At 49.3% G+C, this 27879-nt stretch overlaps 2 protein-coding genes across 2 annotated transcripts in view; both read right to left on the reverse strand.

Moving 5' to 3' along the window:
• LOC144732778 (ankyrin repeat domain-containing protein 26-like) overlaps positions 1-529 on the reverse strand; it is a 32664-nt gene extending 32135 nt beyond the window's left edge. Inside the window, exon 1 of the mRNA XM_078614365.1 lies at positions 1-529. Coding sequence (XP_078470491.1) covers positions 1-439 — 439 coding nt within the window. The 5' untranslated portion in view covers positions 440-529.
• ANKRD7 (ankyrin repeat domain 7) lies at positions 463-27815 on the reverse strand. Its single transcript, XM_078614366.1, has 16 exons — positions 27293-27815; positions 22549-22927; positions 20078-20195; positions 18739-18912; positions 16299-16405; positions 14878-15015; positions 12224-12357; positions 10882-10918; positions 10204-10282; positions 9478-9538; positions 7505-7683; positions 3875-4028; positions 3572-3735; positions 2297-2399; positions 2043-2090; positions 463-737 (listed from the first exon to the last, which is right to left on the reverse strand). The coding sequence occupies exons 2-16, from the start codon at positions 22746-22748 to the stop codon at positions 463-465; spliced, it is 1971 nt and encodes a 656-aa protein (XP_078470492.1). The 5' UTR covers positions 22749-22927; positions 27293-27815.
• Between the last annotated feature and the right edge of the window lie 64 nt (positions 27816-27879).

Genomic DNA, 27879 nt, shown 5'->3' on the forward strand with positions numbered 1-27879 from the left:
CAAAAGCAACCTTTGATTTGTCCTCAATTTTCGATGGGTGCTCAATATAAGCAGAAGAGAAGAGGTTGCTGCTGCTGCTGCTGTTGTTGTTGTTGTTGGAGGTGTTCACCAAGGCTGCCGTTTGAACACTCGGCAACGTCCGGGGACCGCTCCCTGCAGCGGCACCGCCTACTCTCTCCGCAGACAGCGACGACAAGTCTGAACTTTCACGCCTCACAATCTTCAGAGGGCTACTTTCAACCGACAGGGACGGCTCCGACTCTGCCGTAGGCTTGCTCGGCGTGAGAACGAGAGACGCCCGGCGACCGGCGGCAGAACCCAGCGCCCCCGCGAAGCGGGACGGCGGTTTGCTTGAAGACGCCGACGCGGCTTGTTCCAAATCGGCGGGGGGGCCGTGGTTCCCGCGGCGAGGCGGGCGCGTGGCCACCGCCGACAGCATCGGCGGAGCCAGCGGCGCGCGCGTCACGCGATTTTCCTGCCGCACCCCGAGGAGCCGCCTCGACGTCGACGCCGCCGCCGCTCCCGGATCCCGAGGGCTCCTGGACCGGATGGGACGCGCGCGACCGCGTGTCCCCGCGGACGGAGGGGGGGCGCGAGCTGGGAGGGTTCGGCGGCGTCCCGGGCCGCGTGGAAACCCTTCTGCTCCGCGGTTTGGGCACGCGGTGGCTTGAGCGGGCTAGGCCCCGCGTCGTGGGAAGCTTCGGAGCGACTGTCCATGGAATCCCATTCGGAGGCATCTGCAGGCGAAAGAACACACACGTGTGAGTAAAGACTCTATGAAGGTTCTATACCGTTAAGTAATTTACCACTATCTTTTCGGTGTTAGAACTGGACATCAACAATCGTTAAAATATCGCAAAACTCGACTATCTTTTTGGAAGATGCAATAAATGTCAACCAATGTTGACTTAGTAGTTCCAATACTTGAACAAGTTCTGAATTTCAAAGAATGAACACGCGTTTAACCCACGACGTCCGAAACATCTTTAACCCCGTGCCCCCTCACTGTGCAACGTTTCTATTTTAGCAGTCGCCAGGTGACGTCACGTCAAGTGGGCCTTGCACGGAAAAATAAACACACGCGGTACGAATTGGGAAGGGAGACGTGAGGAACCGAATTTGGGAAACGCCACTTGAAGCAGCTTGACGACTTCTAGATTTGACGCTTTCGTGACTGCAAGGATTCATGCTCTTAGTTTTTTCGGTAAAGTCACGTAGGTAAAAAATTAAGTTTATATTAATAAAAATAAAATTATAAAAAGCACGACGTTTCGGAGGCAACACATGTCTCCGTCATCAGGTGGGACCGTCACAGCCAGATTTGCTGTATCAAGTGAGGCAGGGATTCCAAGATGCAAGTTCTTAAATACAAGTTAAGGGGGAGGAGAGGCGGGGAGCTTATCAGAATGTGGTAGCCAATGAATGGAACGTATCGGGAGGGGGCGGGGCTAAAAGAGAGCACGAGGTGTACGTAGACGTGGATGTGTTTGTGTGCAAGCCCCTGTTGGTGCACATGACGACGTATTGGAAGCTTGACTACACCGACCCTGGGCGTGTCCAAGCCACTTGAGCACAGGCTACGTTCGCCAACTTCTGTGAGGTGGAAGGCCGCGCGCGCGCTTCAGGCAAACCTGAAATCATTCTGTGGAGGTGACTCCATCTGCAGGACGAGCGGGTCACGACCTGGCACCCGTCCGGAGAAGTCAACACTTTTGTCGACAACACTGCCTTGCATGGCACATGCAACTTGAAGAAGGGCAATTTAGCCAAAACGTCACAGCTTTATTGACGAAGTTGGAGTTTAAGTTAAATACCCTTGTGCATCACTGCCAACGCAGTGTGGCCAAACACTTTGTTGACGATTGCTCACGAGTCATCAATCCCAAATGGAGTTAGCCAGAAAGACCAGCACGGCACTTGGCTCGGATGGCATCTGGCTAGGATGGCATCCAGCTAACATGGGATCCAGCTAATATGGATGTGAGTGTGCGCGTCTAATTTGACTGACTGAACGCGCTGGATGAAAGCGTGCGTCTCCTTACCCTCCAGGTCATCAGCATCGTCCAGGCCAAGGTCATCGATCACATTTGCTGCATACAAACACAGCACGGATGACGGGCAGGGGAGCATGTCCCGTATGAGTACGTTGCTTTTAATAACATCTTAGTTTTGTATCGCGTGCGGGAACCTCCCGAACGGGAGTCATCCTACCAAGGCGTTGTTGGCTCTCCCGGAGTAAATAAGCGACCCGCTCGTCACGGTCTGTCGTGCTGTCACGCGTGCGTGAATCGCTCACGTTTACTGCCGCTCAAGACGCTCAACGGCTTTGAAGACGTCTCTTGACCCGGAGGCTTCTGAAGAGGCCGCACTTCTTTCTTGTCGGACACGGCCTCCGAGAACTGGGAAAAAAACAAATGAACATCGATGACAGAGCACGAGACCCGGCACGAACCGATGGTCGCAAAGATATAGCGGCCGCAGGCTAAACGGATACGCCACGCATTGTTTTCATAACGCTAACTGGACGCAACGTGACGGATGTATTCGGGAACGAGTTTGTTTATAGTGCTGATGCGAATCGGATAGAACGCGATCGGGTGAACGGAACTACGTCGCAGCACGAGGAGGAATAAGCGGTCGTAGCGGCTAGCCGGGCGCAGCGTCGCACAAGGTGGGATGCTGCTGGATGCTTCTAGACGCTACCCACGGCGCCTCAGTCTTTGTTCAGCCTGCGTACGCATCTCAAGGTGTCTACCGTGCAGCAGCTGGGGCATCCGATGGAAGGGCAGGATACCGGCATCGAGGGCTTTTGTCATGAAGACGTTAATCGTTACAAGATAATAAATGAAAGTCTTTGGAATCTTCTTCTTCTTTCATACGGCTGCTGATGTAGATGCAGAGCGACAACTACAATTTTACATTCAGGTGGTCAAGCCAGATAACCGCATCAGGAGTAGCGGAGAGTATCATCGCTGCGATGTCTCCGTCGTGTTTGTGGATTGGGCGTTGCGTCGTTATACGTTGTGCTACGGCCTGTGACCACAGTCGCACACTACTACCGGAGAGTTTAAAAATTCTCCATTTGTGCGTCAGGCGTCCGCATCTACCGTAGTTCGAGCGAATGCGGTTCAGGGTGGACCATGAGCTTCGTGGAAGATCAAACCCAGAGATCTTCTGCGCTGGTTGTTTCACAACAAGGTGTTTTAAATTTTGATTTGAAGCTTTCGTGACTGCAGGGATTCATATTCTTGGTTCTCTCGGTAAAGCCACGTAGAAGGGAAATAATAAAATACAAATACAAAACAATATAAAATTCTCACGACGTTTCGACTGCAACACAAGCAATCATCATCAGGTTTGAAATCCACAGAAAGAAAATTTTCTTGCTGTGGATTTCACAAAGAACCAAGAATAACAAGGTGTTTGTTTGTGATTTCTTTAGAACTCCATTCATCTCTCCAAGCTTTATCCGTTGTTTAAGGTTGAACTTAACCTTAAGCAATCCAGACTTGAAGGTTAACCTTAAACAATGCCGATTCGATGACGGCACGCGTATAAGTTCAGTGAATACCTCCGAGTCAGATGGGGACCACCTTCCGTGCTCCTGTCCATCGTCCTCTTCCTCGTCATCTTCCTTGTCCTCATCCTCCCCCGTGCCGGCCGCTTCTCCGTCCGCGTCTTCTGCCGCGTCCTCTCCTCCGTCCTCTTCCTCCAGCCCGAGCGCCGCCATGAGGTCTGGGAACGCCGGATCGCGACAAGAAAAGTCCCGCATTTGAAACGGCACCGAGTGGTGAGCGAAGCCCGCAGTGAGCGAGAGAAGCGGTGAGCTCAGCAGAGAGAGAAGCGGTGAGCAGTGAGTGAGAGAAACGCCCACCCCTCCGTGCGGCGTGTGGGGAGCGGGTTCCGTGCTTCTCTGGGCCCGGGGGCCCCAGAGCGCAGGGGGAGCCGGAGTGGAGCGACTCATCGCTGCAGCTCCCAGCAGCCTCCTCCTCCTCGTCCTCCTCCTCGTCATCCTCGTCGTCCGCCGCCTTCACGCAATCACAAAGCGCGACAGCCAGACGCGGCGTTACCCTCACCGGGCGAGTTTCACCTGGCGTTACCCTCACCAGTTTAATGACAATTACACGCGGCATTACACCTAACCAGGTGAGTGACAATTACACGCTGCGTTACCCTCACCAGGTGAGCCACTAATACAGGCAGCGACACGCGGCTTTAAAGAGCTCAAGACGGAGACGACCCACCTTCACCTTCGTCTAGGAGAGCGTCGCCGGCTCTGCTATGTAGAACAAAAGGGGACCGAGTCTGTTGTCTGCGTGTGCGTGGAGGTTGACGAACGCTGCACACGCGGCGTTGAAAAACGATTCTCGAATCGAATGCGAACCTCCGCCGAGAACGGCACCGAGAGGATTATCCAACGACGCCGCTCCCACGGTGGTTAGAACGCGAGAGGCGGCGACGGTGACGCGAGGTCACGCGACGGTGACACGACACGCGCGTGTCGCCATTGCGTTCGGTTCGCCCCGATGAGCCGCTTGCGCAACCCGTGCTGCTAGCACCGTACCTGCCGCGCCCCACGTGGGGGCCTTGAAGCGTCGCACAACGGCGCCGCTCCCATCTCCAGCAGCTCCTCTGAGCTCACGCCAGGAGCGTCCCGCCGGCCTTGCGCACCGACGCGTGCTTCTTCTATCCCCGCTGATTCTGCGATTTCCCCCATCCCTGCTGATTCTGCGATTTCCTCCTTCCCTGATTCTGCGATTTCCCCCAATCCTGATTCTGCAATTTCCTCAATTTCTGATTCTGCGATTTTCTCCATCCCTGATTCTGCCATTCCCTCCATCCCTGACTCTGGAATTTCCCCCAATCCTGATTCTGCAATTTCCTCAATTTCTGATTCTGCGATTTCCCCCATCCCTGCTGATTCTGCGATTTCCTCCTTCCCTGATTCTGCGATTTTCTCAATCCCTGATTCTGCAATTTCCCCCAATCCTGATTCTGCAATTCCCTCCATCCCTGATTCTGTGATTTCCCCCATCCCTGATTCTGCCATTCCCTCCTTCCATAATTCTGCAATCTCCTTGATCCCTGATTCTGAAATTTCTTCTATCCCTGATTCTGCGATCCCTGCTGATTTTGTGATTTCATCCATCCTTGATGATTTTGCGATTTCCTCCATCCTTGATGATTTTGTGATTTCCTCCATCCTTGCTGATTTTGTGATTTCATCCATCCTTGATGATTTTGCGATTTCCTCCATCCTTGATGATTTTGCGATTTCCTCCATCCTTGATGATTTTGTGATTTCCTCCATCCTTGCTGATTTTGTGATTTCATCCATCCTTGATGATTTTGCGATTTCCTCCATCCTTGATGATTTTGCGATTTCCTCCATCCTTGATGATTTTGCGATTTCCTCCATCCTTGATGATTTTGTGATTTCCTCCATCCTTGATGATTTTGCGATTTCCTCCATCCTTGATGATTTTGCGATTTCCTCCATCCTTGATGATTTTGTGATTTCCTCCATCCTTGCTGATTTTGTGATTTCATCCATCCTTGATGATTTTGCGATTTCCTCCATCCTTGATGATTTTGCGATTTCCTCCATCCTTGATGATTTTGTGATTTCCTCCATCCTTGCTGATTTTGTGATTTCATCCATCCTTGATGATTTTGCGATTTCCTCCATCCTTGATGATTTTGCGATTTCCTCCATCCTTGATGATTTTGTGATTTCCTCCATCCTTGATGATTTTGCGATTTCCTCCATCCTTGATGATTTTGCGATTTCCTCCATCCTTGATGATTTTGCGATTTCCTCCATCCTTGATGATTTTGTGATTTCCTTGATCCTCGCCGATCCTGCGACTTCCTGCCCATCCCCATCGCTCTCCCAGTCGCTCCCACCCCGCCCACGGCCGTCCCCGTCCCCACGCGCGCGTCCCTCCTCCTCCTCCTTCCGATCCTCGACGAGGAGTTCCTCCTCGTGGTTCATGTCATCTTCATCTGCAAGAAGTTCACAGCTGCGCTCACCAAACATCTCGCCGAGACCCCTACACTGCTCGCCTGATCCTTCCATCTTAATGTCCTCTCCGACGACATGCACACTCCGCTCTTCAGAACATCTTTCTTCGCGATGATCTCGTTCCTCTCGACGGCCATTTCCTTCCAAATCCTCGATTTCTTCTTTGACGAGGTCCTGCTCCTCCCCCACCACACCGAGGTCATCTCCAGCCGACTCCCTCCTTGCGCCGTCATCCTTGACGACCGATCCTACCGATGCTCCCTCGTCACCGCTTTGCTTCTCGGGCGTACGTCTCCCGTCGCGACGTGGTTCTCTCCCTCCGTGTTTTTCCTGCGCACGTTCACTCTGCCACTCGTCCGAGTGCCCATCCTCGTCACCCTCGAAAGCCGCTTCCTGTGCGTCATCCCAATCGCCATGACCCATCTCCTCCGCGCTCCCACCCGGCACGCACGTTTCCCTATTCCCGCGCGAACGCGCTGCACTCACAGCGCGCTCCCTGCACCCACCGCGCCCCTCCTCAGACCGATCGCACGCTTGCTTCTCCTCCGCTCCCTTTGCCCCTCTGCATCCTCCTTCCACACCGTGAGCCTCCCGATTCGTGTCCCGATCCCTTGCCTCTACGCCGTCGCATCCCGCTTGGCCCAACTCCCCTTCCAATTCAGTTTCTGTCGTTTCTGCAGCGTGGTGCCTGACTACGTCCCCAATCTCCTCCACGTGGCAGCTCCGTTCCGCTTCTGTGCGCACCGCTGAACGTGTTTCCGCCCCAACGTCTCCTTCAGCTGTGGCCTCGCTATCCCCGTCGCCTCGGGGGTGTCGTGCCGCCTTCTCATCCGCCGCGCGTTCGACGCACGTATCTTGAGATTCACGCCCATCGGAGTCCTGCGCCGCTACCTCACTTTCCTCACGTCCACAATCCTCCTCTGTAAAGTCGTCGCTGCTGCTGCTGCTGCTTCTTGGATTCTCACTTTCCAGTTCGTCCCAGCTCTGCCGGGGCCGACAGTTGCGTTTCGCTCCCCCAAGTCCACGTCCTCCAGTATTCTCTCGCTCGACACGTTCTCCACACACAACGGGGTCGTCCTCTGCACTATTGTCTTCACATTCGTTACTGTCACTGACGTCCATGAAGCAGGCTTCTTCACGATCCTCTTCCTGATCACCCTCAACATCATCATCACTAACATCAACATCGTCGCCGTCATCATAATCGTCATCGTCCACGGAGTTGCTCTCTCCTTCATCATCAATATCTTCCGACTCATCCAAACTTCTCTCCTCCTCCTGCTCCTCTTCGGCTTCATCTCTTTCTTCAACTGACGACGAAACCACCGTTTTATATTATTTGGCGCCACCGAGAGGGAAACGTACCGCCGAGGGGAAAAAAAGGATCACCGCTCACCGCTCTAATCCAATTAAGCTCTCCGGGCAGGACAGGGCACCGGAGGGAGACACTACGGGATGGGTGGGCGAGGGGTAGGTTACCTTGAGACGACCAGGACGAGCGAAGGGATCTAGCCGGGGTGAGGGCGAGGAAGGGCGAGGGACACGGCTGTAGGAGCTGGGAGGGGAGGCGCGGGGGAGCGGGCGTGCAGACACGTTCCTCTCATCTCCACTCTCTCCGGCAAACTCCTGGTCGGGGACTGGGTAGGGGTCGGAGGAGCCTAAGGGATTGGGAGGGAACAACTGGGATAAGCACGAATGGAAAGATTGCTACTCGCAACGAACTTAACAGATCTGGTGGGGTTGTAAACGTATGGCCATGCTGACGATGACTAGCTTTAATAATGAAATATGCGTAAAGCAACGACATGTAGGGATTACATAGAACGGCGATGAGGCCTGCTTTTTAAGGAATGGGTAGAGGTGAAATTAAACGGTGCAACTTTTCTGCATTACAGTTGCTTAAAACGGCGTTCATATCTGTGTTGACGCTTGTAACAGAGGCTGCAACACTTCGGAAACGAAGCTGGAGCTCGATCGGCAACTCACAGCAGCTGTGATTGGCTGGATGAGTATTCTCAGGTCTTTCGAAAAAGAGCCAAGAAGATGAATTCCTGCAGTCACGAAAGCAAGCTTCAAGTCAAGATTTGGCTGGATGAGGTCACGTGTGGGTGGCGGATGCATCGTTGGCAACGCAAAGAGAAAGGGGCAAAAGGATGTAAAATATCTGCATGGTGAGACAAGCTAATGTTTAATCATAGTAATAATAATACCGGACTGATTGATATTTGTTGTGTTAATAACGAACCTCAGATAATGTACACATCCCATAATTTCAACCTCATTTATTTACCAACCTAATATATATTATTTGTCAGATTTTCATAGGCTGAGAAAGTTTATTTCCTCCCCCCCCCCGCCCCGCCCTGATTACGTTGCAATTGCGGCACCGGCAGTACCATCGAGAGATGAAGACATGTCCACCCGCAGCTCCTCCACTGAGCAGTGCACCGTGTCGTGAAAAAGCCCCGGGAAATGACATCACAGAACCACTACATCTGAATTCAAGGGGCCTATTTCCCCACTCCCGCAGGTATACCCAGGCGACATTGGCTTGGCCAGATCCCTGGTGTGAGGTTAGCGAGATGGGCCGGGCTGCTCAGGCGAGGGGAGAGGGCGGGGGGTAGAGCCTCGAAGCATCTGACCCCGGGATTTTGAAACTCCAATCCGGGATCTCGGTGTCTCCGACACATCCATTATGGACCTCATGAGCGACAGAGAGAAAGACCCAGAAGCCAGGGATTTAACCTAGCATCTCAACGAAGCCGGTTCAGTAAGGCAGGCCTGGTCTGGAGTCTGGGGACGCCAAGGCCTCAGCTGCATTTACTTTTTAAATTAAAACATTAATTACAAACGAGACGACATCACAAACTCTGCTGATGTCATCCTTTTTAGTACTCTTAGGCTTTTTTCCGTAAAGTCACGTAGGTAAAAAAGAAAATTAATAGAAGTAATAATATAAATAAAAGAATGAGTATTTTATATTATTTAATTTTATTTCTATTATTACTTCTATTAATTTTATTTTTATTTTTTACTTACGTGACTTTACCGAAAAAGCCTAAGAGTATGAATCCTTGCAGTCACGAAAGCTTCAAATCTAGAATCCTTTTTCGTATTTTGGAATCTATGTGCGGATGCAACGGGGCAAGATCATAATGTCTCGATAATTGTCCCGTAAAAACAGAAGCGGCAACTTGAGTTCAGAAACAGGCTGCTGCCAGCAAGGAGCGGAGGGGAAATTGCAGAAAAGTGGCACCGTTTAGCTTCAGATCGAGAGGGGGGACGGAACTGCGGGGACAGCGAGCACTCGACACAAGGCTTCCATAGCCGCAATGGCACGCGGCCTTAGCGACGTTGCATTGGTTAAGGGTGCGTTGAGGAGGAACGCATACATTTCAAAAACCACGGCAAAACATTTGTTTTTATTAACTATAAACGCAGTGCACACTTACCTTCACTTTCCAACCTTTGGCTTACTGACAGAAGTTTAGATAAGTCAGGTTTCAAAGGTTTCTGTAAGAGAAAGCTCAACATGAGTTCAACGGAATCACCGAATGCCGTATAACATTATTACTTTGCAGTATTACAGCAGAAATGTTTATGCTTACTTTGCAGTTTCACAGGATAAATGTATATGGTATATACCACAAACACATTGGAGTACGTTATTGTGCTTGTAAGCTTACATTTATACTGGTAGGAACCCACTGGTTCCACCAGCCCACAGGGGATTATTGTGTCCGTCCGTCGTGCAGGGAGGGGCTGGGTGGGGAGAGAGGGGCTGGGTGGGAAGGGTGGGGAGGGGCTGGGTGGGGAGGGTGGGGCTGGGTGGGGGAGGGGAGGGTGGGGAGGGTGGGGGTGGCTGGGTGGGGAGGGTGGGGCTGGGTGGAGAGGGAAGGGTGGGGAGGGGCTGGGTGGGGAGGGTGGCAAGGGGCTGGGTGGGGAGGGAAGGGTGGGGAGGGGCTGGGTGGGGAGGGTGGCAAGGGGCTGGGTGGGGAGGGAAGGGTGGGGAGGGGCTGGGTGGGGAGGGTGGCAAGGGGCTGGGTGGGGAAGGGGAGGTAGGGTGGGGGGTCCAGTACAACGTCGATGGTGCCATTTGTTGCTGGTCGTTTGGCGTTTTGGTGCTTTGAGCTTGCGGCTCAGCAACCGTGTAGCAGTTTAAATAAAAAAGCAAAAACCTTTGGGCTGAAGTCGAGGACGTCCTCGTCGTCACTGGAACACCAAGAGCCTGCGGCCTCCTCCGCCGTGGCCCCGGTCCTGCAGGGCAAAGCGACAGCAGCGGCCAGGGTGCAGGGGGAAGCGTCGACGCTCACTCAGCGGCCCGCGGGAACTCTCGCGCACTCGTCGCTCGACAAACGTCGACGGCAACATCGGGAGAACGCGGCACCAACTTGTGCAGAGTTTCTGACACCGTGTGAGTGAGACTCCTTGTAGGTATGTTCGTTGAACCTCTTTCGCGCCGTACGTCAGCCGGCCGTGCTAATCGAAGGTGCGGATGGACGCAATTGAAAGACATGGAGCAGAGAGGTTTCAAAATGACCAAGGCCCTGTCATCGCAGACGCTGACGGAGCACAAAGGAAAATTGGCAATGACAAAAAATTGCTTCGTTATGCGTGACACCAACTGAAATGGCATCGATGCCGACAGTAATCACATCCACTCCAGGATGTGGAACTCAAGCGACGAGGATAGCCTCTTGCACACGGGACAATCCTTGAAAACTGAGTTCTCCCTGGGTAAGAATAAAATCAATGAGGAGATTTTCAACCTGAATATCCAAACCATCGCACCAACAGCCATGGACGAAATACTATACAAGGCGCACACTGCAATAGGTTCAGGAGGACTCTGGTACCTGCTCAATGTCTCTGTGTGAGAAGCATCTTCTCCCGCTGAAATTAAAACAAAGTTGACAGTTAGACAGGACACGCTTTCAAACATCTGCGGTAAAATTCAAGTGTGTATACCATTCCAACTAAACTATATTTAATTTACCAGGTAAGGCCTATTGAGACCTATAGAGCTATTTTTCAGAAGCGGCCTGGTCACAAATGATAGCTTAACGAAGTTGCTTATCATGTAAAAATTTATAGCAGCCAAATACTCTAAACGCATTACTTACAAATAGCTCACAGATATATGCTTTAGGCGACATAATGACTTAGCCAAATCTATGTCACAAAATGTTCCCAACACCCGCTATAGCCAAACAAATTAAACTCGTCACATGTGTAGTGACGTAATTGGACTATGGCGTTTAGCGCCAGCTGCTGTCACAAGAATGGAACTGCGCGTCTTGAACCTCTCTCTGACACCAGAGTAGGCATGGCATGGGAGCTGCCCTAGGGGGCATGGTTCTGGTGACGGTCAGAGAGAGGGCAAGTGAGGACGTGACAGTCTGGGTGAACCCGAGAGGGCACGTGACCGGGACAGGGTAGCGAGTGGGCCCAAAGGGTGGCGGCTTGAGGGACACGTGGTGCTTGGTCGAGAACCTTCTGTTGAGATCCAGAGGGCGGAGCGAGGCATAAAAGGGAGGTCCCGAGAGCAATCGTGGCTGTCTGCTGGGATGGAACCCTCGGTGCTACGTCTCTTAGGTCTTCAGTCATCGGTCTTCGGTCTCCGGTCGTTACGCTCGGCATCGTGGATCAGGCAGCGTGTTGCTGACCTGACCCGTTTAAGTAGTTACCCTGTTGGAGTCTAGTAACTGTGCACGTTTATGTAGAAACCCTGTTAGGGGTGTTATAATAAACGTGTTTCCTCCAAGTTCAGGTGTGTACCTCTGTGGAACCCACTACACATGTACGAGTGTACAGCAATGGCAGATCAATACGTGGCCCGACCCTAAAAAAATATATTGGCCGCAAGTAAAGGACAAATAACTCACCATTGGAACCTCATTTGCCAGTAAAAATATGATAATTGTTTTTTTACCCTTCTATCTGGCAACAAAACTGACACCTTCATCTGGTCCAACCCATGTGAGACTAGGCTCTAAGGAAAGCTGTCTCGGGTGTGGACCAATCAACTTCAAGGACAGTGCACATTATCAGAGTTATGTTTTTTGTTTGCATTATGACTGCAGGTATTGTGGTCTATGCAAACATGACTCCTTGTAAAAAAGGTGTCAGTTTTGTTGCCAGATAGAAGGGTAAAAAAACAATTGACAAATAACTCGTCCAATTGAAATCACGAGGCACCTTTGTTGAGCGCGGGAATGCCCAAGCGAGCGGCAGCCCCCAGCTCTGGCAGGACAGGGCCCCTCCCCATGCTGCCCACGGACACCCGTGACTGTGCAGCCCTGACCCCTTGCTCCCCAATCAGGTGAGAGCACCTGCCAAACGCACCACAAGCACACAGAACGGCCAATAGAGCGATTGCAACAAATTAAAATCATCATTAACAGTCATCTTTATATATATATATAAAATCCTGTTCCTGGAGTGATTTTCTTTTGCATATGCAAAGACAGACAGGGGTAAGCCGGTCGGCTACTGGCTACGCACGTCGCCTGCAACCCAGCGCTGTGGAGGCAGCTAGGGTTGGGGGATCACCGCACAAATGTTGTGAAACTTCCTTCCCGTGGGCATCAAGTGTGCCATAGCCTAGCTCACCAGGAGAACGCAGTACAGCGAATGCGGACTCCACCTGTCCCGTCTTGTACGAGATTGAGCGCTGCCCCCCCTCGCGCGCGTGTGCCTTTCCCTACGGGTGCTCCAGTTTCCTCCCACAAGTAGAACCTCATTAAGTGGCCGATTAAAACATTCATATATTTAGAGGACTCCAGAGCCTGAGGGGGCTCACTACCTGGCTTGCCTGTCTCACTCGGCTGTGGTTCCTCGTGCCTCCGACTCGCTCTCTCTCTCTTTTCCAGAGCGAGTGAACGGCCGTTGAAGTTATTATTACTGTTGCTATGTGCAGCATCTTAAGAAAGCTAAGCTAAGGCCTTCGTCCAGGTGTGAATTGACAGAGGGCTTTAGATTACGTTACTGTATTTTGGCAAGGGTGTTGCGAGCTTAAGGCTTTAAGGCCTGACGTATTAACCATCTTGTGACTCACTAATCTACACCGTGTGCAGGCATTGCCGCTAGGACTCGGCGATGTGGCGAGCCGAGATTTGGAACAGACGCGTCTCCCTGCATTGACCCCTGTGCCAAGGGCAGAACAGGAAGCGGAAATTGCACCAACTCACTCAGAATTCCCCGTCAACAAATGCCCCGTTGCAGACTCACACTTCCTCGCCACAAAATTCCAACGCAGTAGAAGTGACACACTGCAACACTCGGTTCAATCAGTTGAAAATGTGAGGCGAATTCAAAAACGAAAACGTTCACATGAATGCAACGCACTTTGAGCTTTAGGCATACTTAGAAAGTCAACTTTTAAAAATAATGTTTCGTATAGCAGGGTTTTTTAATTGTGCTATTTTTTATACATAGCTTTTTATACCGCTACAATGGCTTTCAAGACGTGTAGCTAAGTAATGCAAGCACTGAACAATCGCCACGCCAAAGCACAATACAAGTGACAAAGTCAATCAAACGACAATCTGCCTACTTCCCATGTGGCTGTCCACATAAAAACTGATTTTTTTTTACATATCCTATCGGCCGCACAGCCTTCTGGGAGTGCACTTTTCAGAAGCATTCGTTCAACACAAGCAAAACTCCAGACTGGTTTCGCCATTCAGTGTCTCATTAGTAGCAGTCAGGCATGCTTTAAACCAATGCCGGTGAAATGCGAGATGTTAATAGGCAGTGACAGCAATTGACATCATGATTTTCATTTATACAGAGACTCCTCTACTTACGAACATTCCACTTACGAATTTTCAGAGATACGATCAAACCTGTCCGTATGTCCAGTTGCCTGCTCGGACCGAGAGTCGTAAGTTTAACCGCCGCGCAATAGGTGATGATGGTGGCATCTACGTCTGCAGAACGTGAAGAACCAGTGGCATCTACATTTGCAGAACGTGAAGAACCAGTGGCATTTACATCTGCAGAACGTGAAGAACCAGTGGCATCTACATCTGCAGAACGTGAGGAACCAGTGGCATCTACATCTGCAGAACGTGAAGAACCAGTGGCATCTACATCTGCAGAACGTGAAGAACCAGTGGCATCTACATCTGCAGAATGTGAATAACCAGTGGCATCTACATCTGCAGAACGTGAAGAACCAGTGGCATCTACATCTGCAGAATGTGAAGAACCAGTGGCATCTACATCTGCAGAATGTGAATAACCAGTGGCATCTACATCTGCAGAACGTAAAGAACCAGTGGCATCTACATCTGCAGAATGTGAAGAACCAGTGGCATCTACGTCTACAGCAGATTATAGAACTTTTAAAGCCATTCCCCGTGTTTAGTGTCAACGCCGTACAACGTGTTTGGAATCGACAGGAGTGAAGTTGGACTTACGAACAAATCGACTTACGAACGGACCTCTGGAACCTAACTTGTTCGTAAGTCGAGGAGTCCCTGTCTACCCGGGTTCTGCAACTGGCAGGCCGCAGGCCAAGATGGGGCACCCAGCGGCTCTTGCTGTGGCCCGCCAAGCGATGGCTCGCGGGGGAGGTTATGGCTCGAGGAGACGTAAAGACACGGCTTCGAGAGAGACGTCGGAAAAAAATGCGCAGATGAGTGGCCACGTGCAGAGACGTTGTGAAGCCACGGCGCCCGGTAACGTCGCGAATCTGTGGCGGCACAACCCTCCAGCGAAACACCCGTTTTATCGATTGGTCGGCCGGCACATAAGATTTGAAAGACCCCCTTGGTATCGCACGGGGATTGGTACTCGCCACAACCGAGGGGGGCGGGAGGGGAGGGGCGTAACTCCCTGTGACTTACGCGTGGTGCCCATGAATGACGGCGTGGTCTTCGGCCGACCAGCCCTTGTCGTCCTTGCACGACACGTCGGCACCGTGCTCCAGCAGCAGCTTCACGATCTCGTTCTCGCCGTTGCTCGCCGCGATCATCAGCGGGGTCCTGCTCACGTTAAAAAAAGAGGGGGGGGCGGGGGGAGCGGCGTCGTAGAACGCCGGGTGGCAACGATTGCGTTACAAAGCTCAGCCACGACAGCTGTCTCTCCGATCGCACTGTTATCCGCCGCGAGTCTTCTGAACGGGACCGCCGCCGTTGATGACATCAAACATTCAGGTTACTGCAAGAGAGGTCAGAAGGACCGCTTACATCTGCCGTCGTGCGTGCCGTGGCTGCGTTGGCAAGGATGCAATACGGACAGATGCAAACATCAGGAAAGGATTGTCCTCGTCACGTTTTGTACGAGAGCATACGTCGGAGTGACATGGATAACAGTTGCCGTGAACTAAATAGTATGGGCTATGTAAACAACACCAGTGGATAATTATAATGATTATTCAATATTGTTTTGCCTTGGCCACGACACGATCTGGTCAAATTTTCTGTCATAAGACCCTCCCCCGCCACCACCTGACGTAAGAATGTACTACGAGCACCCCAGATGAGCATCATGGACGACGTGCAAGCATCATTGCTCCTGCCGTTTCAGCTCACCGCTAAGTTTAAAGGTCGATTCTCGCGATAAAATTGGCCAATCAGGAACTTTACACGCGTGCGTTTTTCACTTCGTATTGCACCGACAGGGATGTTTGTGATTGAGGCGGTAAAGTGGAAGTTCTAGATTTGAAGCTTTCGTGACTGCAAGGAATCATCTTCTTAGGTTCTTTCGGAAGTGCGGTTCTGGTGGGTGGGTGCGTGGGCGGGTGGGTGCGTGGGCGGGTGCGTGGGTGCGTGGGTGGGTGCGTGGGTGGGTGCGTGGGTGCGTGGGTGGGTGCGTGGGTGGGTGGGTGCGTGGGCGGGTGCGTGGGTGCGTGGGTGCGTGGGTGGGTGCGTGGGTGGGTGGGTGCGTGGGTGGGTGCGTGGGTGGGTGCGTGGGTGCGTGCGTGGGTGCGTGGGTACGTGGGTGGGTGCGTGGGTAGGTGGGTGCGTGGGTGGGTGCGTGGGTGCGTGGGTGGGTGCGTGGGTGGGAGGGTGGGTGGGTGGATGCGTGGGTGGGTGCGTGGGCGGGTGGGTACGTGGGTGGGTACGTGGGTGCGTGGGTGGGTGCGTGGGTGGGTGGGTGCGAGGGTGGGTGGGTGGATGTGTGGGTGGGTGGATGCGTGGGTGGGTGCGTGGGTGGGTGGGTGGATGCGTGGGTGTGTTCGTGGGCGGGTGGATGCGTGGGTGGGTGCATTTGTGGGTGGGTGGGTAGGTGCGTGGGTGGGTGGGTGCGTGAGAATGGGACCTACCGCCGGGCATGGTTCCTGCTGTCCACATTGGCGCCATGCCTCAGCAGCAACTCAACCATGGTCAGGTCGCCGCTGCTCATCGCCAGCAGCAGCGGGGTGTTCCCATCCTACACGGAGTGCAGAGCACAGCACACTCACTGCAGCCCAAAAACCCACCGCCACCATGAGAACGTCCAGGCGATGATACCTGGGGTGCAGCAGCCAGTTTCTAGCTCGCTCTACCTGACCGACGTCAACGTAAATCAGTTGGGTTGACCAATGATGCGGCGGTCACTGATGCACTGCAATAGCCCGCTCGCCGAAGGTCCGTCGCCTGTAGGGGACTTCCACACCTGGGGGGCGGTGGAGGCTCAAAAGAAAGCCGTCCCTTGGTGTGGACCAATCAGTTTCAAGGACAATGCCACTATATTATCAAAGTGTGTTTTTTGTTTGCATTTTGACTGCAAGTATTGTGGTTAATACAGACATGAATCCTTGTAAAAAGGTTTCAGTTTTGTTGCCAGAAAAAAAGGGGGAAAACCCTATTATTATTATTATTTTATGACCCTTGTGAATTAAAAAAACTCAATGCATTCATTCATAACAACGCGACTTCAAAAGTAAAAAAATATATATTAAAGACGTGACGTTTCAGGCAATTGTGCTTCTTCAGAGAACACAAATGAAGGGCCACTGCCCAAATTTGCGAAAGGCAATTGATCTAAACAACACTCTATATATTTTTTCCTTTTCAAGTCACGATGTTATTGAGGAGCATGATTCGTTTTTTTGTGATTCACGCTTACGTGATCCGCTGCCAAACCAGCATCACCAAATCATTGTTTTTTTTATCTTAAAAAAAATATACATTTTGACTTATCCCTTCTCCCTGCCATATACGGTGAGGTATAAAAAAAAATAAACACCACATGACCGACAAGTTGAAAAATATCTGACAACTTGTCGCTGCATTAAGAAAAGCACAAGACACTTGCTGTCATGGGAGAGGATTCATTAACAATGAATGTAGCACAGGCCTGAGCCGTTGGGGTGCTGTGCACTCCATGGCTACGGAACTACAACAGCGAGCCGCGAGCCTTACACGGCCACCAACGCCGGGTCACGTTTCACATCCGCTCACGACAAAAGGCGGGCGCCGGTGGCGGCTACGTGCGTGACCTGTAATCCAGCACTGCGGAGCCAACAAGGGTCGGTGGATCGAACGAACATCGGGAAACTCCCTTCCCGTGGGCTACAAGGAGCTAGCCATACCCTGGCTCGCAAACAGAAGGCGGTATAGCAGAGGTCGCAACCGGGTACCCGATACCCGTACCATACCCGATACCCGGCTACCCGTACCCGGCCGGGTACGGGTACCCGTTTGCGACCCTGGTGCGGCCGGGTACGGGTAAGGAATCTAAACCCGTTTGCGACCTCTGCGGTATAGTAAATTCGGACTCCACCTGTTCCGTCTGTATGGGATAGAGCGTTGTCCCCTCACACGTGTGGGTTTTCTCCGGGAGCTCTGGTTCCCTCCCGCATGAAAAACGCTCATTAATTGGCCGATAACACCTTCATAAATAGAGGACCGCAGAGCTTGGAGTGGGGAAAATTTGTCACTGGCTCACCGCCCCAGTCTCTCCCGCTACGTCTGTGGTTCATCCTCGCGGCTCCGAGACTGCTGTGTGGTGCGTTTCAAGTGGTTAAATGTGGTAAATTTTAACACGAGAAATTGTGGTAAACGTCACACAGACTATGCTGATGTGATATGTTAAGCAGTTACGGATTTATGCGTTTGTTAAGACTTGGATAAGGCAGATTTTATCCGTTTCAGTTTTGTGAAAAACAAAGCGAAAACTTGATTTGAAGCTTTCGTGACTGCAGGAATTACTCTTGGGTTCTTTCCGTAAAGTCACGTAGAAAGAAAATTGATTAAATAATAGAATACGACGTTTCGATTGCAACACAAGCAACCGTCGTCAGGTAGAACTAAATTTGAGAGAGAGACAAAACACAGACACGGAGACACACAGACACACAGAGAGAGACACAAAACATAGACACACAGAGAACCAATGCCTCTGTGTCGAGGCCTTAAATAGAGAGAGAGAAAGCAAAAACTCCTATAATTAGCATTTTTTTCATGGATGATTTTTTTCACAAATTATTGAAGTCGACAGTCAACTTCTGCACTTCTCTATTGTGCAAATCAGTTTTTCAGTTTCATTTATTTGGTATAGCCCTGTGAGCCATTCGGCTCTTGAATCAATGAATGGCGTCGCGTGGAATAACGGAGTTGCATGACTTTAAACTCCAAAAAATGTGCGATACACCGCGATGGAGAAAAAACATTTAATTGCAGATTGTTCGATAATTTTTTTCCTTTCTTCTTTTCTCCTTTTGCAAGCGTGCCGCGGATTTACAGCATTCGCGGAGTTAGCTCCCGGATGGGACAGAGTACCTTGTTCTCGGCGTCGATGTGAGCATTGTGCCGGAGCAGCAGCTGAGCGATAGGGCAGCTGGGTATGAGCGCCGCCTGGTGCAGAGCCGTGAGGCCATTGGAGTCCACGAGGGTTGGGTCGGCCTTGTGCTCCAGCAGGGCCTTCACACACGCCTCCTGCTGGCACTGCACGGCCTGTGGGCGGCGCGCCGGACAAACCGGACGACGAGCGAACGCACAAAAGACAAAGATCCCCCGTGTAGCCTGTAACAGGCGTTTGGGGCAAGCGCAGTTTGCGAGTAGCACCTATGGAGGCCGGCACTGTGGCACACGAGGTGGCCTTTGTCTCGCGAGCGGCGATGTTTACACGCCGTACCGGGTACTGGTTTGAGGCTGAGTCGACCATGGGGAGCCATAATCATCATTGGTGTTGGACGTGAGCAGGAATCGAACTCGGGTCACCAGGTTCGTATTAGAGCGTGTTGACAACTGAATAACTGCTCCCACTGTGCGTGTTCGCGAGCATACAGGCACGCACACACACACGGGCATGCATGCACGCACACACATAGGTACGCGGGCACAGAGGCACATACATAGGTACGCGCACACACAGAGGTACGCACAGACAAAGACACCCCTTATTGTCTTAGCAGACTGTTGGGGCAAGTGCTGTTAGCGAGCACCTATGAAGGCCGGTATAGTACACGAGGGGGTGGGTGGCCAACACCACGCCCGACCGCCTTTGTCTCCCCAGTGGCAATGTTTGCTACACACCGCTACACCAGGTACTCGTTTGAGGGCGAGTCGACCTATGGGAGGCCCAGGACCGGTTCAGATAATCGTCACCGGTGTTGGTCGTGAGCGGGAATCAAACTCGGGTCGCCGGGTTCATAGCGCAGCGCGCTAACCGCTGCGCCACCGCTCCCCAAAAAGACGCACACATAAACACACAGGCACCAGCAGTCAAGTCGCGCATAGATGCGCAACACTGCTGCTGAAAGGAAGAATGTCGCTATAATTTACGATGCACGTCAAGGGGTATGGACAGAAGTTGCCATTGAGAAACTTGATATGACCAATAACGGGTTGACGTGGATTGGAGTACAAACAAGAACGAGTGTCAAACGGAGAGACGTGCAACACATCGCCCCGTCTTACCAAACGCATTTAGACAATGGTTTTGCGTGCCGTCAATTAACGGCCCGGGACAATGACCTTGCTAACATTGTGAGAGCATCGCCGCTACTCCGTTGCAAGACTGAGATTTGGGTCTCATGCGTCAGCTGTGCGCTACCGCTTTACACAGTTGAAGGGCCCCAATTTTTTAATGAATGCATTACCCTACAACAATTCTCACCTTCATCAATGGAGAGCGGTTGTCATTGTCGCATAAATTCAGCTTCACAAAGTTGTTTTGCAGGAGGAAAAACACGACGTCTGAATGTCCATTGGCGCAGGCCAGATGCAAGGGTGTTCTGAAAATAGAAAATTAATTTAATTTAGCAGCTGCGCAATAAAATAATAACAACGGTAAAGATATTACGTCTCAAAAAATCGTGTTGTTGTGAGTAATCTGATTTCACTTTCTTCACTTAGAAAGAAACGGTCAGCTAGACATACACATCATGCGATCTCCTATGATATTAGGTTTTTCCCATTTTTTTTCTGGCAATGCAAACTATGAGAGTATGTTTTCTGTTTGCATTCTGACCACAAGCATCGTGGTTAATGCAGACATGATTCCTTGTAAAATGTTTCAGTTTGGTGTTTTAACATCTTAACACCAATTTTGTTGCCAGAAAAAATGGGACAAAACTATTATCATATTTTGGTACTGGCAAAGGAGATCCCATGATGTAGATGCTCACCCCGAGCTCTCATTACTCTGATAATACATTGTCTTTGGGCTGTACGCCTTTTGGCGTCCTCTGGTCTAAAACCGTTTGAGACGAGGCTCAAAAGAAAGCTGTCTCTGGTGTGGACCAATCAGTTTCAAGGACAATGCATATATTATCAGTGTGTTTTTTGTTTGCATCATGACTACAAGCATTGTGGTTATTGCAGACATGATTCCTTGTAAAAGTTTTCAGTTTGGTGTTTTAACATCTTAACACCTGTTTTGTTGCCAGAAAAAAGGGGAAAATCCTATTATCATTAGAGATACACATGTTTAATAGAAGGTAAACAATTTACTGTGGTTTTACACGAGGTCATGGAGCCTTACTACATTTTTACTTTGATTCATCATTGATTTTGGGGTTAGGCCACGTAATGAATCTGGCCAAATTTCAGTCACAAGACCCACCACCACCTGACATGGCTAAAAAGATTGTCACTTGTATGAGCGTCTGATGTGCCAATGTTTCAGCTCACTGATTTTATATTAAATTTGTGTTGCAGGCACAGATAATCTCCAAGCCAAAGAATCTGGCCAGTTAACCCAGGAGTTAACCATAACTTTTGTTTTAATATTATCTATACTCTTTGGGTCTTTCGGTAAAGTCACGTAGATAGAAACATTTTTAAAAATTCACGACGTTTCGATCGCAACACAAGCAATCGTCCTCAGGTGAAAAAATATAGCCAAGATTTAACATTATCTATTTTTGTAACGTATTTTTCAGAGTAAGCTCCAGTTCAGTAAAATTATAGATTCATTTGTATAGCACAGTGCTACTGAGTATTAACAAATACGGTCACCGGTTTACTCAAGAAAGCTCGCTAAATTATTGGATCTAGTCCAAGTGTTGTTGAAAGGTATGAATAATATTTAGTATTAACAAATCACTCCCCTTTAATCAAATATTTTCCATTGCCTTGTGTTTCTAGTGCATATATCGTTGTAAGAGAATCAATATTTTTGCTAATGGTCATGTCAGTTTGGATTAATTTTAATTATAAACGATTCACAATGAGCTTCAGTGCACTATATCATCTCCCAAAATATACCTGCCGTAGAATTAAATCCCGCTCATGTGGCAAAGCCATTGTAACTATTATATATGTATTTTACACTGCACGTATTTACGTTGGACACAAAGCAAATCGAACAAAGACGTTCACTGCATCACGCGCTTTCATATGCACATCTGCAGCCGTCTGGAACGCTCTTCCTTCCGATATCAGGAAGCCACTGGGGCTACGCGCTTTTAAATCCAGATTAAAAACGCATTTCTTTAGAACTGCTTTTAGTGTTTAGTTTGTTGTCATTCCCCCGCAGCTCCGATTAGCGCGGTTGGCTACGTGCAGTGCGAAAGAAATTCAACATACGTACGTACGTACAAATGTGAACGGTGAGGGCGGAAGCGTGATGGTACCTGTTCTTATTCTTAGGTTTTTCGGTAAAGTCACGTAGGTAAAAATTAAAATTAATAAAAGTAAAGTAAAAAATATAAATAAAACATAATGAGAATTATTTTATTATTTTTATTTGTATAAGTGAGAATTATTTTATTATGTTTTATTTTTATAAGTGAGAATTCTTTTATTATGTTTTATTTTTATAAGTGAGAATTATTTTATTATGTTTTATTTTTATTATTTTATTACTTCCCTTCTACGTGACTTTACCAAAAGAACCAAGAATATGAATCCCTGCAGTCACGAAAGCTTTAAATCGAAATAAAAAATATAAATCACGACGTTTCGGAGGTAACACAAGCTTCCGTCTTCAGGTGGAACCGTCACAACACGATTGCTGAAACGTCGTGATTTAAATTTTTTATTTTACTTTCTTTAATTTAAATTTTTACCTACGTGACTTTACCGACAAAACCCAATAATATGAATCCTTGCAGTCACGAAAGCTTCACATCTAGAATTAGGTACCTGTTCTGTTTGTCGAGCTGGTTCACGTCACCCTTCTTGAGCAGCCGTTTCAGTTTCTCGAGATCCCCCGAAGCGGCGGCCTTGTGCAGTTTCCCCAAGTCCTTGTCCTTGAGCTCGTACCGAGAAATCACACTGCCCGTCTCGGACGCCGACGGCGAAAGCCCCTTCTTTCGCTTCCCAAGTCCAAAGATTTTCTTCATGCTGACGGCCTCCGTACGCCTGCCTCGAGTAGCATGCAGAGGCACCGCGTGAGCCACTCGTGGGCACCGCTGGCACAGATCGAGCTAAAGCGCCGGGTCCTCACAGCCAAGGGCATCCCTCACGCTCCGTCAGTGGCGAGCCACTAGCACGCGGACATGATTCTTCTACGGTTTCAGCCCTGCAAGGCACGGATGGTAATGGGGCACATTTGGGTGATGGGATTAAAGAATTAGAATGCACAATAAATGTAGTACTCTACAATCAAGTGGAAAAAATACAGTTTGCATTTCAGATGGACATTCACAAGGCACTACATTAAGGATTTACAAGCACATACAATGCAAACACGCACGCGGCAATGCAATATTTGCACAATTTGTTGGTGCCGCTAAGTTTGCAGTAGCGCAAAATCACGAATAACAAAACAAACTCAACACATTCGTCGAAAACAACGCGGCCTTAAACGGAAAACTAACATATCCAACAGTCGACGCTTGCGTCCTTTCAAATGCAACGTGTTGTCGAGGAGTGTCACTGCCCAGAAACGTCGCCCGTTGTTTACTTTTCAATTTAAAAGCCACGGTGTGTTTTGGACAAACGTGTTGCGTTTTTTACTTTTCAACAGCTATACAGAACTGGATAACAAACAACACAGTCCAGCCACATTTACGTCAAGATCCCGGCCCGCGTAACAATTCATTCCAGCGATCGCCGTCAAGGTACTGATGGCCGCAACTAAAAGTGTCACAAGTAGCTTATAGCTAGCGCCGCGCTCAAATCACTCTTAACAGATTACCAAACACTGCGGCCACCAAGAAGATTACGGTAAATATCTACCGTCAGATAATCCCGTAGGCTGATTGAAAGGAACTTCAAACATTGGTGCTGCAGAGCTCCATATTTACCAAGAATGATGACGCTGCGTGCCATAACGACTCAATTTATTTACAAATCATTCGGTGAAACTGCACAGTTGGCAGTGGTGCATAAACACACGTCACAAAAAAGCAGCATATTCATTAGTAGAAAATTGTTTATATTTTCCTTCTTTTGAGGCAATGTTTATTGACTCGTCATTAATGCATTGAGTGGGGACTTGTGTTTGTTTGTTCATGTGGCACAAAATAACAATAAATGTAAACATTCACTCCCAGAAGCCTATGTGGGTGAGATGTGCAACATGTGGTGAGAATGAGTTAATTATTGTTCTAATTGACTTCGAATTGTAATGCCAAAGGCTATGGAGACTTTAGGGAACCTGCACTAGAATTTACACCACAATCCCCTCTCCTCACCATCACCTCTTCACCACCGCCCCCCACACACAGTCTTACATACTCACCACAATCACCTGTCCTCACCACCACATCCTCACCACCGCTCCCGCACATGCTCACACAACAGTCTCACATACTCAGTTTAACACGTAGGCTTTCGCGACCAGTATTATTCATAGTAAAGGTTTTTGGGTTAAATCGCGTTATTTATAAATGTGTCGCAAATTAAAAAAATATGTAACTAAACAAATACAGCCCTACATCGGAAGGACATCTTCATTTATAAGAAATTCAGAACATCTTGTGAATGTGATTAAAGATATTAAACTTAACCCCTAATGATATTCTGTTAAGTATTAATGTAATTTCTCTGTTCACAAAGGTTCCAGTTAACGAGTCACTTATATTACTTGATGCACTGGTAAAGAAGACAGGTTTACCAGAAGATATTCCAAAACTAGCCGACCCCTGTCTAAATAACACTTATTTCTTGTGGAGAAGTGACTTCTTTAAACAAAAGGAAGGAGCAGCAATGGGCTCTCCTTTATCTCCGGCTATAGCAAATGTGTACGTGGAAAACTTTGAAACAAGAGCACTTGCCTCAAGTACATTGAAACCATCTTTTTGGTTTAGATATGTTGATGACACTTTCGTTGTCTGGCCACATGGTAAAGATTTACTTATTGAATTTTTAAATCATCTCAATGCGCAAAACCCAGCCATTCAGTTCACCATGGAAATGGAGGTGAACAACACACTCCCATTCCTGTATAGTTTGCTTGGATGTGGTCAAAATGGCAAAATAACACACAGCGCCTCCCGAAAGGGAACACACACAGATGCCTATCTGAATGCAGATTCACATCATCACCCAGCACAGAAATCCTCTCTCATCAAGACGCTCATACATCGGGCAAAGACAGTGTCAGATGGTGAAAGTTTAGGGAAAAAGATTAAACATGTTAAAGCACTAAGACTGAATGGCTACAATAATGCTCAAATTAACAGAGCATTGAATGCCAAATCAAGATCGAACAATACTGCTGAAAGTGATCAGATTATCAAAACAATTAAAATACCATACATCTCAAGAGTTACTAACAAATTAGCCCGTGTTTTGCAAAAGCCAAACATTAAAGTGAGATTTGGTATCATACACAAAATTCAAAAACTAGTGTCTTGTACTAAACATTAATTACCGAAGTTATCAACAGAAGGTGTATATCGGATCAATGGCTCATGCGGTAAGTGTTATATTGGACGGACGGCACGTAACATCAGCGTAAGACTAAAAGAACACCAAAGGAACATTAAATTCTCTCAAACACAGCTGTCAGCAGTGGCACAGCATGCTTGCCAACAAGGACATTCAATTGATTTTGATACCGTTGAAGTGTTATGCTAAACTAATTACAGTATTGCTGGCCAAGATTAGTGAATCAATTGAAATTAAGAATTCAAATCATTTTAATCGCTGTGATAGCTACAGACTCAGCGCAGCCTGGACGCGTATTATTAAGTGATACACAACACAAATTGCAATCACTTACAGGTGAGTCACATGCTAAGTGGCTGATTATTGATCTCGAATCCTGACGGGGTTCAACAACGATATTTAAGACCGGAAACACGTGGGATGGCTTCACCATTCTGGCAATTCGCCCGAAGATGCTGGAAGTAATTTCCAGCGAAACGTCGTACTACTCAAATGCTAAATGTTGTGGATCTACTCTACAAACACACCGGTGGGCTAAAGTAGTGAACTATTTCTCAACGTGCTCTCAATACTCTGATATTGCACTGTTTGAGTTGTACGCCTTCTGGTGTCATCTGGTCCAACACCAATGGGGACTAGGCTCTAAAGAAAGCCGTCTCGAGTGTGGACCAATCAACTTCAAGGACAGTGCATATTATAATCATTATCAGAGTTGCTTCTTTTTGTTTGCTTTTTTGACTACTTGTGTTGTGGTTATTGCAAACATGATGCCTTGAATAAAGGTGTCAGTTTTGTACCAGTTTAAAAGGGTAAAAACCTACTACTAGTGACACATTTTGTTACTGATTGGTCGTGTCGGGTGGTGGAGGGTTACGACGCACAAATAACGCGATCTAACCCAATAACCTTTTATATTACGAGTCTCGCACTCACCACAATCGCCTGTTCTCACCACCACCACCAACATCCTCACCACCACACGCTCACACAACGCGGCTCAAGGCAACAATTGATCAAGAGGGCCCTCCACTCCTCCGTCAAGTGGTTGGAGGCGCGCCAACATTTAAACCAAAGTTGTCGCCTAAAGTTGACAAAACAAAGGTTTGTGTGTGGAGGGAGGTGAGTCGATGACCGTGGGAGTTTAGTAGTTGTTCACGATTTACTCTCGCTGTGCATCGTAACGCATCCATGACGCGTTTAAGAATCGAATATTATTTTATTTACGCCAAACGCGTTCGCTAATTCTCGGGAGCGTACACGCCGACGGTTTCATTTAATGTTGTGGTATTAATGATGCTGTGGGTATTAATAATGTTGTGGTATTAATAGTGCTGTGGGTATTAATAAGCGGGGGGGGGGGGGGGGGCAATCATTACGAGAAGCCGTGTCGAACGGAGACTACAACAACAGCAGCAACAATAACAACAGCGACAACAACAACAATATCAACAACGGCAACCATAGCAACAACAACCGAACCTCGACTCTGGCACCAATGATCCGTCTCTGCGGTTTCCACAACTGGCCGCACTGTACGTACAGTGCGGGCAGTACTGCGATAAACACTCGGGGGGTCTGTCTCGTGACCTGTTCGTGCACCTAGCCTGGCACAGCAATGGACCCATGGCACCTGGGTCTGTCCAGTGACCTGTTGGTGCACCTAGCCTGGCACAGCAATGGACCCATGGCACCTGGGTCTGTCCAGTGACCTGTTGGTGCACCTAGCCTGGCACAGCAATGGACCCATGGCACCTGGGTCTGTCCAGTGACCTGTTGGTGCACCTAGCCTGGCACAGCAATGGACCCATGGCACCTGGGTCTGTCCAGTGACCTGTTGGTGCACCTAGCCTGGCACGGCAATGAACCCATGGCACCTGGGTTTGTCCCGTGACCTGTTAGTGCACCTAGCCTGGCACCTGGGTCTGTCCCGTGACCTGTTAGTGCACCTAGCCTGGCACCTGGGTCTGTCCCGTGAGCTCCAGCCAGTGAGCCTTCCGCACGTCACGTGACGGCATCAAGGTGCACCTAGCCTGGCACATGCGCCACTTACTTGGTGGCGAACGTCGTCGGCTGCTGTTCTTGTTGTTGCTACAGTCCTACTGTACGTGTACAGTGCGTCCCCGTACAGTTCGTTCAGTTACAGTGCGTGTAGTGCTGTACAGTAGCCGGTACAGTGCGTGTAGTGCTATACAGTAGCTCGGTGTGTGTACAGTAGCCGGTACAGTGCGTGTAGTGCTATACACTACTACTACACTACTACTACCACCACTACTACTACCACCACTACTACACCCTAATACTACTACTACACACTCCTGCACTAGTGCAGCTGCTGCTACACTACATTGCTACTACTGCTACACTCTACGACATTGCTACTTCACAGTAATGCTACTGCACTCAACGACATTGCTACTACTGTTGCACTACTGCAGGTACTACACTACTGCATCACAGTACTGCTACTTCACTGCTACTACTACACTTGACGACTACTCGACTCTTCGCTTGCTGCTGTGCATCGCGCTGCTTCTCTCTCCCCCTGCTGCTGCTGCTCTCTCCCTGCTGCTGCTGCTCCCTCTCTCCCTGCTTCTCCCCCTGCTGCTGCTTCTCCCCCTGCTGCTGCTGCTTCTCCCC

This window comes from Lampetra planeri, chromosome 44 (genome assembly GCF_965212315.1).
Source record: "Lampetra planeri chromosome 44, kcLamPlan1.2.h2, whole genome shotgun sequence".
Classification (NCBI taxonomy): Eukaryota; Metazoa; Chordata; class Hyperoartia; order Petromyzontiformes; family Petromyzontidae; genus Lampetra; species Lampetra planeri.